We start from the raw sequence: 12422 nt of genomic DNA, 5'->3' as shown, positions 1-12422 counted from the left end.
AATTGATAAGATTGATTGAATATTTCAACTTGATATTTTAAAAACACGTTTATTTCCATTCACATATTTTTGGTATAAAAGAATGCACAGAGAAGCAAGGCATTTGGTGTTATATAACAAATAGAGCAACCTGTATGTTGACAGGGAATGGCAATGTATGATTAATATCTATGCAAATACAGACGTAATACCATAGTGGAATAGACACACCAACTTGATGAACATACTTGTAGCATTAGAGAAGAACTGCATAAAAGCCCACAGGGTCATTATACTGCATCATACATTATTATATGTATTGTGTATGTATTATACTGCATCACGAATACACTTCCCATCCAATGTTTTCCCAAAACGTAGTACACTGCATAGTCAAACAAAATACAAAAAAGAATCTTAAGTCAATTCAGAAAATAATGTGCATAGATGTGGCTTCCTTTATGAATCCATCTTTAATATACTGCATATAGCCACAGATAATGTACCATTTAGTAGATGTATCTTGGACCTTCCCAATAATCATTGGTGAGTTCAAGTGAATGGTTAAGTCCACTACTGTGTGTGGGTAAGCCGGGTCATACCATCCAAGTCAAGGAAGAATCTGATAGGGTTGAATGTCTGTAAATAGAATCATCCAAATATACATATTTAAGGAGGAGGAGGGGGGGAGCATTATCCTTCCCATCCTCTCCAGTTGATTCAAAAGGCGCTGGTTGTTTATTGTCGAGTCGTTCGTATGCTGCGGCCCTCGCGTCGAGGCAAAAAAAATGATCATCCTCGTAGGATTTTTCACAGAATGAAAGAAAATCCCTTTAACTACAATGAAGACGTTCTCAGATCATCTTGATGTTGCCTGGTGATGACAAGGCTAACGTCTGTGGTGCTTCCTAATGTCCATCTCCACAGACTGAAGAGCAGGAGCTCTGAGGGCTTGGTGATATTGCAATGTATTGTATTGGAGGAGTGGGTGAAGGGTGTGGGTTGAGGGAAGGTTATTGGAAGGTTATAGCAGCTCCAACTCCCACTGTTGGCAAGGCCTCTCCTCACTCTCTGGTAAAATCACCACATGGTCTCTGTCGTACTGCTTGCCACCTGAGAGATACAATTATAGAATGCTTATCAATAAGTGATGTGATTATTTCTTGAATCAACAATGCCTATTGAATACATCTATATCTTATCAGTAGCCTTTACTTCCTATATATGTTGTGCCCATCACATCCCATAAATACGGGGGCAGCAATGTTCCCTCTAAGCTGCCGTCCACTTCCTCCAGAAGAAAGGCCAGGCCGTGCAGAGACGCAAGAGATTGAACTTCACTGAGTTCACCCCGTTAGTTTACGCGATATAAATCAATGTTTTTTTCCGTGATTGAATCAACATTATATCAGTCCCTTTTCAATGCAACAAGAGTAGAATTCTATTGGCGTGAGGAGCCCACGAGCAGTCTTTCAATCACCTGCAAGTGAATGTGCTGTTCAGATCAGTGCGCGTGTACATTTGTTGATATTCTATGCTAGCTAGCGAGTTATTAGCCCAGTTATATACACTGAGCTAAAAAAAAATGTTGCAAAAAAATATTGTGGACATTTCTGCCAATTGCACACTCCCTCAAAACTTGAGACATCTGTGGCATTGTGTTGTGTGACAATACTGCACCAGGTGCACCTGTGTAATGATCAGCTGCTTGATATCCCACAACTGTCAGGTGGATGGATTATCTTGGCAAAGTAGAAATGCTCACTGATAGGGATGTAAACAAATTTGTTCACAATATTTGAGAGAAATAAGCTTTTGGGCTTTTGGAAAAATCCTGGTATCTTTTATTTCATATCATGAAACCAAAACTTTATATGTTGCATTTATATGTTTGTTCAGTGCATTTGGGGAAGTATTCAGACCCCTTGACTATTTCCACATTTTGTTATGTTATAGCCTTGTTCTAAAATTGATTAAATCGTTTTTGTTTCCTCATGGTCTGAGAGGCCTTTAGGTGCCTTTTGGCAAACTCCAAGCAGGCTGTCATGTGCCTTTTCCTGTGGTCTGGCCACTCTACCATAAAAGCCTGATTGGTGGAGTGCTGCAAAGATGGGAGAACCTTTCAGAAGGACAACCATCTCCACACAGGAACTCTGGAGCTCTGTCAGAGTGACCATCAGGTTCTTGGTCACCTTCCTGACTAAGGCCCTCCTCCCCAGTTTGCACAGTTTGGCCGGGCGGGCCAGTCCTAGGAAGAGTTTTGGTGGTTCGAAACCTCTTCCATTTAAGAATGATGGAGGCCACTGTGTTCTTGCAGACATGTATTTATTTTGGCTACCATGGCTATGCGCCCATAGGATGACAATGCCCCCATCCACAGGGCACAAGTGGTCAATGGTTGAATGGTTTGATGAGGATGAAAATGATGTAAACCATATGCCAAAGGGGTCGTGTTTGTGTTTTTCACGCAGAAAAGGAAACACAGGTCTAATATGCTTCTTATTGTAAATTCTGCTCAGCTTTAGTCAGGGTACTCTCTAAACCATGAACAGAAAATGTCTAATTTTGTTCAGTATAGATACGTATAGGTCAGCAATGGGGAGTTACTGCTTCCTACAAGAGCACAAAATGTGTAGGCTACAGTTCAAGCTGTCTTTGAAAAGCGAGTCACGTAAAAAGCTTAATTAAAAGGGGCAGTGTTGTATTTTGAGACAGGCTTGAATGTGCAAATAAGCCAATGGGCAGCCTATACTGTCTAATTCTCTGTATGTTAATAATTATAACGACTTTTATATTGTAAAGTGGTTTCTTGCATCATATAACACAACACAACACAATGCAATTTACAGTCACCTGTTTGGCCCATAATGTTATAGGCCAAGTAAAAAAATAATGAATTAATGTCAAGCCCTTCATAATGTAAAAACGTTATTAAAAGTCACATGCAAGTAGACATTGGTTTTGTTGGTTGGCCCACATTATGCTCAAATAGCCACAATAGCCTATTGGCTACTGTCTAAAACTGTAAGGGTACAGCCTCATTGTTTACTGTAAATGCACTGGAAGTTGCACAAAATACTAACACGGTTCAAATTTCCGCTCACAAGACCAAACATTTCCCCAGTGCCCCAATTTGTTTTAGAGAACACGGGGGGTGGGTTGCATGAAAGCACAAATCATGTGTGTAGTTCCTATCATTTCCCTCCTAAGATGACAGTAGTGTCTCACCCTTGATGTCCAACACCATACCAGGGAAGGTAAGGCTGGGGATGGTGCCTCTCATCTGGGCTGACCAGGTCTGGACAGGCTGCCGGGCCTCTGACCACAGCACCACCTTCGCCCCCGCCTCCACATTCCCCATCACCTGCAGGCTCATAGTAGGAGCCAACTAGAGAAAGACGGACATAAGAGAATGCAGAACTCTGATCAACTCTCTTTGTTTTCAGTAGAAAGACACATTAAGCTTCCATATTGATTTGGATTACTATAGGACTAGCAGATTGTTCAACAGTCAATGTATATGTGAATCTAAGACTAGGGGTGGGAAACTCCGGTCCTCAAGGGCTACAGTGTATGCCAGTGCTCATCTTTGCCTTTAAATCAGAGACTAATGTCTACCTGGACAAACAGGTGTGAGCCCTCTATGGACAATCAAGTGCCAGGATGGTATCAAATCAAATCACATTTATTTTTATTTTTTAAACAGCAAAAATGCAGCTCTTCAGAACTGTAATCCGGGAACCCATGGGGTTGCGCGAGGGAGTCCCAGGGGTTCCTCAGTAAAGGTGAAAGAAAATGATCTTAAGAATAAAGAAAATTTGAAATAAAAAAATGTTCAGGTACTTTATTCCTTGCAAAGCAATACCTTGTTCTTGATGAGGCCCTCCTGGTAGAACCAGATGTCGCTCATGCCCTCCACCTGCTCGATCACCACCACGCGTCCCGACTTCATTTCCTCCACGCCGCCCTGGATGGACAGGAAGTGACCTCGCTCCTTGCTCTTGATGCGGAAGAAGCGCCGCTTCTGCAGGGAATGAAAATAGTCACATGTCAAAGCAAATAGAAGTGGCGTAAGGGATTCATAACTTTGTATAAGAAAGCATGAGATTTTATGATGTATTATTATAAGGTTTATAATAAATTAGGTCCCTATGTAGAAAATGTTCAACTGACTCACAATGGCAGTGATTTAGTCAGGATCACCATTCTAAGCAAAACATTTTTTTTTTTACAGTGTATATTATAACCAGAATGAAGTAAAGAAGTAGAGTGAGATACGAACCTGTAGTACTGGGTACATTGAGCCAATGGTGAGAAGCTGACTGAACTTGGGCCAGTTGGTGATTTCAATGGGTTCTAATAGGAACTGGCGCCCCCTGTAGTTACTGTGCTCACACAGAACCCAGCTGCAAAGAGCGCAAGTGAGGAAAAGGCTGTGAGAGTTAAACAAGATCACAGAATGTCAACACTCAGAATAACACACACACACACGCGCAACACTCACCAGCCTCGGTTGACTCTGACAGAGAGCAGATGGTTGTTGTAGCCCTCCTCCAGCATATTGACCACCTCTGTGTCTACTGTGATCTCCCTGCCCTCCAAACACTCCAGACCAAACAGAGAGATGGAGGGCACTGAGAATACCTGGGGAAACAAGGGGATTAAGATACACAGTGTTAAGATAGACATCACGTGTGAACTAATAAAGTCTTTGGCTTTTTTTCCCACCAACCCCTCCGATATACACATACATTAGGTTGAATAGCCTGGAACAGTGTTACAGTGGGTCAGACTATGGGGTTGAGAGGAGTAATGGTATGGGGAAGAGGAGGGGGAGAGAGAAGGCTGGGAGCATTAAGCCAAACATACCGAAATACTATGATGCACAAATTGATTCATTAAGTGATTGAAAATAAAATGGTGCGAGACAGACAGACAAAGTGAAATGTGATGGTGAGAGGGAGGTGAAAAGGCCAGTCTATATACGAGTGGGACGAGTATATGAGGATTGTTCTTACCAGTGGGACAGTCTTCAGCGAGCGTATGACACAGTTCGGAGGACAGCCCATGCTGGTGAAGTTGGGGTAGTCTCCTTCTGACAGAATGTACAGGTTCCCTGAATACTCACGACCCTCGTACACCACCCAACTGGAACACAGAGGAGCACACAAAACCCATGTAAAACCCATTTACTAACCCCACATGCTCATCAGTACAGTTATAATAATGTGCTGGCTCATCTCTAGGCCCTTCATCACTCCATACCATCCTCTACATGTCCTCTAAGCCTGTGTATCCTCCCATCGCTCCTAATTCTACATTTGTCCCTCTCAGACCTTTGTCAACTACACTTGGTGTGTGTGTCTGCATGCATGCATGTGTTGGTTCTGTCCCACCTTCCTCCCACCAGTTTACTTGGCGATAAACTTGTCGGAGTCATAATTCCGTGATGGCTCATCTCTGATAAGTCCTCCATCCCACTGTTTCTCAACTCTGGTCATCGAGTACCCCCAAGAGTACACATTTTTGTTGTGGCAGCCGACGAAGCACACCGGATTCTACTTGTCAACTAATCATCAAGCCCATGACAAGATGAATGAGGCGTTTATCCGGGGCAACAACAACAAGATGAATCTCCACACTCCACACAGAAAAAAGGGTTACTAAAGGATTCTGCGGCTGTCCCCATTGGAGAACTCTTTAGTTCTAGGTGGAACCCTTTTTGGTTCCAGGTAGAACTCTTTTGGGATCCATGTATAACCCTCTGTGGAAAGGGTTCTTTATGGAACCCAAAAGGATTCTACCTGAAACCAAAAGGAGATTCTCAAAGGGTTCTCCTATGGGGACAACCGGATAACTATTTTTGGTTCTAAATAGCACCTTTAATTCTAAGAGTGCACTAAGCCTGTGTAACCTCCTAAATTCTCCTTCATGCTTTCCTCTCTTTGGCTACTGCCAGAATGTTAGCTCTGTGTGTGTGTTGGTCTCGTCCCACCTTCCTCCCACCACTCTGAAGGACTTGGCGATGAGCTTGTCAGAGAGGGACTCCTGGTTCTTGTCACACAGATGGCATTCACCCTGGAAATCAGGCTCCGTGTACAGCATCACCTGAGGAGGACAGACACAGCGAAGGAAGAAAGAGTTAAACCATCAGTCACATCCTGAGGAGGACAGACACAGCGAAGGAAGAAAGAGTTAAACCATCAGTCACATTCTGAGGAGGACAGACACAGCGAAGGAAGAAAGAGTTAAACCATCAGTCACATCCTGAGGAGGACAGACACAGCGAAGGAAGAAAGAGTTAAACCATCAGTCACATCCTGAGGAGGACAGACACAGCGAAGGAAGAAAGAGTTAAACCATCAGTCACATCCTGAGGAGGACAGACACAGCGAAGGAAGAAAGAGTTAAACCCTCAGTCACATCCTGAGGAGGACAGACACAACGAAGGAAGAAAGAGTTAAACCATCAGTCACATCCTGAGGAGGACAGACACAGCGAAGGAAGAAAGAGTTAAACCATCAGTCACATCCTGAGGAGGACAGACACAGCGAAGGAAGAAAGAGTTAAACCATCAGTCACATCCTGAGGAGGACAGACACAGCGAAGGAAGAAAGAGTTAAACCATCAGTCACATCCCGAGGAGGACAGACACAGCGAAGGAAGAAAGAGTTAAACCCTCAGTCACATCCTGAGGAGGACAGACACAGCGAAGGAAGAGTTAAACCATCAGTCACATCCCGAGGAGGACAGACACAGCGAAGGAAGAGTTAAACCATCAGTCACATCCCGAGGAGGACAGACACAGCGAAGGAAGAAAGAGTTAAACCATCAGTCACATCCTGAGGAGGACAGACACAGCGAAGGAAGAAAGAGTTAAACCCTCAGTCACATCCTGAGGAGGACAGACACAACGAAGGAAGAAAGAGTTAAACCCTCAGTCACATCCTGAGGAGGACAGACACAGCGAAGGAAGAAAGAGTTAAACCATCAGTCACATCCCGAGGAGGACAGACACAGCGAAGGAAGAAAGAGTTAAACCATCAGTCACATTCTGAGGAGGACAGACACAGCGAAGGAAGAAAGAGTTAAACCATCAGTCACATCCTGAGGAGGACAGACACAACGAAGGAAGAAAGAGTTAAACCATCAGTCGCATTTACCGTAGACAGAGTTCAAGTGAAAAGAGATCGCGTGACTGCAGAAGGATATACGATTGCACAAGATGTCTCACCTCTCTTCTGGCGTTGCCCTGGTTTTCACTCGGAGCCTGAAACAGACACATGACAACTGAGTGCACGGAGTAAACATCAAAATGTCAAACATCCTTTTCATATTCCCCTCAGGCTGACAAGGCGATCAAAACATGTCAACATTGAAGGAGCAGCGAAACAGCGCGGGTGTTCTCTCAGTTCATTTTCCTGTCTGTTTCCGTCTCTCCACTGTCAACTCCGGTAGAAAAGAGTCTCCAGGCTCCTACTCACCTGTAGGATGGGCTGGACAGAGCAGATGCGGTTGTCTGAAGAGCCCCAGTCAGCAGAGTTACTGTAGAAACCTTTCTCCAGGATGTACTGGTCACCAGAGAAGTCCACGTGAGAGTAGGCGATCCATCTGAAGGAGAAAACAACGGAGTCAAACCTCCACTAATACTCGAACATCCTCCAATCACTGTTGGAGGGACCTTGTGTTGAATTTATTATGCCTATAATGTAATAAAAAAAATCCAGGTATTATCAAATATGATCATATTCTTCTTAACTTATCAGCCAGGATCAAGTTATTACCAGAGCCATAAATATATATTGGCTCTAGTGATGATCATATTCTTATTAACTTACCAGGCCATTATATCCGTCATTACTATGCTATTACTATATAAAGCAGTGGTGAAAGTAAGGCGGTGCGATCCGGTAGAACTTCCCGGCAAAATACATAGTGGGGGTATGCTGTTCCGGTTAAACATGAGCCTAGATCATAATAATGAAAAGAAAACGACAAGAAAACTGCACGATCCAAAATGCGATGAGGTCGCCGAGAGCGCGGACATTTTGCCACGGCAGAGATGAGCTAATGACACAGAGACGCGTGTGGACGGCAGTGGACTTATACATCCTGGCCTAATGACAGTCACCAGTGTCCTTGCCCGTTGTGCTGTTTTGTGTAACAGGATGTCTCTTTACATTCCCCACTGGTTGGAGGCTGGAAATATGACGCCAGTGGAAGAAGGTGCTGGGTATCCAAGTTAAAGAAGCCCTTTGACGTGATTGTTTGGCAAATCAGATGAAACATCATGACTGGCTGTGTTCACGCCACAATAAAAAGGTGATACATTCTAAAGGTTAAAGGACAGATCCACAGAGATCCCATTGAATTAATAGAGGTTCTATATGGAATTCTAATGATTAGGCCCATAAAAAAAATACAGGAGGTCCAATACCGGGAATAAATGTATTATATGTTCACCCTTGTATATATAACAATAGACTATACCCCGTGAGACTATACCCCGTGAGACTATACCCCGTGAGACTATAACGCTGCTCGACACAAGCGTGTGTACTTACGCTCCACTGAGGACATGTATGGAGCGCGTGGTGGTGTGGTAACCAAACAGCTCCACGTCAGGAATGGCCTTGGTCACCTCAAAGGTGTTCTCCTGCTCCACCACCTCCTCCTCCTCGTCTGGCTGCTCATACATCACCATCATGGGCTCCGTCAGGTCCTACAAGGGGACAGAGGGGTCAGAGGTCACATGCTGTGGCTCCAGGTAGGAGTTGTCTTTAGGCACAGTTGTCTCTCGGACCGGCTACATCCTGAACTTAACCAGCAGGGAAGGAATAGCTACAGTAAGCGCGCTGGCGCCCACAGACACAGTGAGGTCTTGATGTGGTGTGTTCCACTGTCCTTATAGATGCCATCTGTTGTTCCGTTTCTGGTCAAAAGTACTTCACGCTGATTAGTTCAATGGAACTACATTTGTTTTTGAGTGAATGGCCACGCTTCTCTATGGCAACAGGGGACATGTTGGGGCGGCAGGGTAGCCTAGTGGTTAGAGCATTGGACGATTAACCGGAAGGTTGAAAGTTCAAACCCCCGAGCTGACAAGGTACAAATCTGTCGTTCTGCCCCTGAACAAGGCAGTTAGCCCACTGTCCCTAGGCCGTCATTGAAAATACGAATGTGTTCTTAACTGACTTGCCTAGTTAAATAAAGGTTAAAAAAAGCCTAACCTAATATCTAGCCTGCCAAAATAATGGAAACACGTGAAATTGTTGCGTTTATATTTTCTTTGTATCCCGCATTTACTCAACAATTTCACTGAGTTAGCTTTATTACAGACAGAAATACTCCTCAGTTTCATCAGCTGTCCAGGTGGCTGGTCTCAGATGATCCCGCAGGTGAAGAAGCTGGATGTGGAGGTGCTGGACTAGTGTGGTTAGATGTGGTCTGCGGTTGTGAGGCCAGTTGGACGTACTGCTAAATTCTCTAGAATGACTTTGGAGGTGGCTTATGGTAGAGAAATGTACATGAAATTCTCTGGCAACAGCTCCGGTGGACATTCCTGCAATCAGCATGCCAACTGCATGCTCCCTCAACTCGAGACATCTGTGGCATTGTGTTGTGACAAGACTGCACATTTTAGAGTTGCCTTTTTTTTGTCCCCAGCACAAGATGGTGCTTCTACACAGGTGTTGTTCCTGAGTTAATTAAGAAATTAACATCCCATCATGCTTTGTGTCATGTATAAAAAATGCTGGGTAGGGAAATGTTTTGGCTACCATGGCTATGCCTCCGTAGGATGACAATGCCCCCATCCACAGGGGAACACTGAAGGCAAATCAAAGTGTGTCAACTGTTAGGACAAGGGATAACAGCTAAACAAAATCCAACTGATGCCATTGCGTGAAGACGCACACAATGTAAGCACGAGCTGACAATATTTGACTATTTGTGACTGCAGTCATATCAACACTTCCATTTATTATAATGCCATTATTTATTTTGTGCCGAATTTCACTATTAATCAAGGCAACTTGGTGCTTTTAATGTTTAGGCTACTGATGTTTTCGTCGTTTGACCACAGTTCTTGGTGGTTGGGGTATTTGATTTGGTTTTGTCGTCATAAAAATAAGCTGTTACCATGTTCAAACACATATGCGTTCTGTTTCATAGTTGTAACAAACGCACTCCATGAATAAAATGGATTGAACACGTTTCATTATTTATTTATTTTTTTTACATATAGCCTACAGTAACAAACTGATGACAATGCTATTGTGTTATTTGAAATAAAATACAAATTCTAAATGTTACAATGTTACACTGCAGTCAGAATGACTCATTAGCTTGAAGGGAGGGGTCCACCGACACCCAGTGGTTCCAGTATCAACTCGTCTCATACCCTTCATCTATACTCATTGAAGTGGTTTTAACAAGTGACATCAATAAGGGAGCACAGCTTTCCCCAGTGTATGATAAACATGTCATTTAGGACATGATCATTCTTGCAGCATCTGGATACAAGGTCCTGACAGAGATGGGGGTGTAACGTGATGGTATGGCCCACTCACCGCTCGTATGACTCTGACGGAGCGCAGCTCGGAATCGCAGCCCCCCCACACCCTCCAGTCGTGGTAGTCTCCCTCCTCCAACAGATACTGGTGGCCTCGGAAACCCTCCTTCTCATAGCCAACCCAGCTACAAGTAGAGGGAGACAGAGGATGAGATGCAGGAAGTAAGACACACACACACACACACATACACACACACACACAGTTTACTCACCAGCCACCCTGCACTTGGATGGATCCAGGGCTGTACATGAAGGCAGTCTGCTGTCTATCCAGTCTGGTCATGAAGTCTCTCATGTTGGTGTAGATCGTCCTCTTCTTCCCAGTGAAGTAAGGCTTGTCATACAGCACCAGCTGGAAGCAACAGGGAAAAACACGCTTCATTTGCTTCGCGTTTGTGTAATTAAATTGAGTTGATTGTTTGTGTGATTGACTCGTTCCTTCATTTCCGTATCATGGCCATAGCATTGCCGTATCTCTTACCTTTGGCTCACCGGGCTTCTCCACTCTCGGTTCACCCTGTAAAAATAAAATAAATAAATAAATACAAATAAAAATGCATTTACCTTGTTCCCTTGTAAAATGACGTTGCATGGGAATGTGTATTCTACTAAATGTAAATCTAAACCGTGTACATTGCCCTGATTGTCTGTGCAATTCTAGAAAGGTGAAAGGTGTTCCGGAGGTGGAGGGGATACTTACGATTTTGAGCGGGTGCACTGAGCCCACGTAGGGTTGTTCCACGCCCCAGGCTGCAGGGTTGGGGAACCCCCCCACCTCCAGGACACGTGGTACGCCCTGGAAAAAAGGCTGCGGGTACACCAGCCATCTGAAGAGAGTAAATCCAAATCAGAACAGGGAAATCATAACAGAAGCTCGACCTCATAAAACCATGTCATTATGTTCGACAAAATAAACCATATTAAAAATATAATCATCTACTTTTATAAAAAGGTTGACCCTTTTCCTCCTAAAAAGGTAGTTGGCCGAGCCGACTCTGTTACTCACAGTCCAGCGTTGATGATGATGGAGTTGGCTTTGATGGGGAAACCGAATATCCTGGCGTCATCTGACGTGTCTCTGAAGGTCACCTTCTTCCCCTCGGCATTCTCCTCAGGGAACAGACTGATCTCTGGCACACTGTAGTCCTGCGGGGGCAGAGAGAAATGTCAAGTATGGTACTTTGACACTAGAGGGTACTAGTTTCCCAGAGAGAAGCGCATTTGTGATACAGGCTCTAACAAAGAGGACGGCATTTCGAGACAGCAATCCGTAAGAGTGCCAGAGTCTGTCAACACATCTACTGAACCACACCTAATCAGAGTGGCATAACTCTTGCCTTGTGGCATCCATCAACCCGTTTGAGACTATTTGGCTTGAGCCCATTTTAGTTGCATAATGAGTTCATTTATAATTGCATAATCCGCTTCTTAGTAGTAATTGTTATTGGCTATGATGTTGGAGCTGGAAAGTGTTAATGCAACGACAAGGGAAGTACAGAAAGTGTCTGTATGTCCAGATATGTTATTGTTTTATGTTCATATTTCTAAGGAGGTAAGTGAAGGGCCACAATTGAGTCTCAGTTCCTGGTAAGGTCAGGCTAGTTCCTGTGGAACTAGGGCAGGGAGAGACGTGGAGTACAACATTGAGGGCAGGACAACAGTTGGAGAAGAAACCTCTGGGAAGGCGGGGCTAGAGGGGCCCAGCTCAACAATATTCCAACTGTAGACGTATCTCTCTCACACACACAGACACAGACAGGTTCTGGACTGGGCCATGATAATACCAATAGGAGGAACAGACTCAGTTCTTACCCAGCAACAAAGAATCCGTCGAATCGGAACGTATAAATACATGCTTGTGTGAATTCTA

General features: G+C 44.1%; 1 protein-coding gene across 1 annotated transcript in view; it reads right to left on the bottom strand.

Moving 5' to 3' along the window:
• Positions 1 to 33: 33 nt before the first annotated feature.
• The window catches only part of LOC135553331 (uncharacterized), a 44499-nt gene continuing 32110 nt past the window's right edge, over positions 34 to 12422 (bottom strand). Inside the window, exons 7-21 of the mRNA XM_064985487.1 lie at positions 11559 to 11698; positions 11253 to 11379; positions 11034 to 11069; positions 10765 to 10904; positions 10551 to 10677; positions 8544 to 8701; positions 7464 to 7590; positions 7214 to 7249; positions 5975 to 6087; positions 4998 to 5127; positions 4484 to 4623; positions 4262 to 4385; positions 3845 to 4003; positions 3208 to 3367; positions 34 to 1092 (exon numbers count right to left, since the gene is read on the bottom strand). Coding sequence (XP_064841559.1) covers positions 1004 to 1092; positions 3208 to 3367; positions 3845 to 4003; positions 4262 to 4385; positions 4484 to 4623; positions 4998 to 5127; positions 5975 to 6087; positions 7214 to 7249; positions 7464 to 7590; positions 8544 to 8701; positions 10551 to 10677; positions 10765 to 10904; positions 11034 to 11069; positions 11253 to 11379; positions 11559 to 11698 — 1806 coding nt within the window. The 3' untranslated portion in view covers positions 34 to 1003. The remainder of the gene's footprint in view (positions 1093 to 3207; positions 3368 to 3844; positions 4004 to 4261; positions 4386 to 4483; positions 4624 to 4997; positions 5128 to 5974; positions 6088 to 7213; positions 7250 to 7463; positions 7591 to 8543; positions 8702 to 10550; positions 10678 to 10764; positions 10905 to 11033; positions 11070 to 11252; positions 11380 to 11558; positions 11699 to 12422) is intronic.

This window comes from Oncorhynchus masou, chromosome 13 (assembly GCF_036934945.1).
Source record: "Oncorhynchus masou masou isolate Uvic2021 chromosome 13, UVic_Omas_1.1, whole genome shotgun sequence".
Classification (NCBI taxonomy): Eukaryota; Metazoa; Chordata; class Actinopteri; order Salmoniformes; family Salmonidae; genus Oncorhynchus; species Oncorhynchus masou.
Note: the sequence above shows the minus strand (reverse complement) of the source record. Positions and strands in the feature narration are given on the sequence as shown.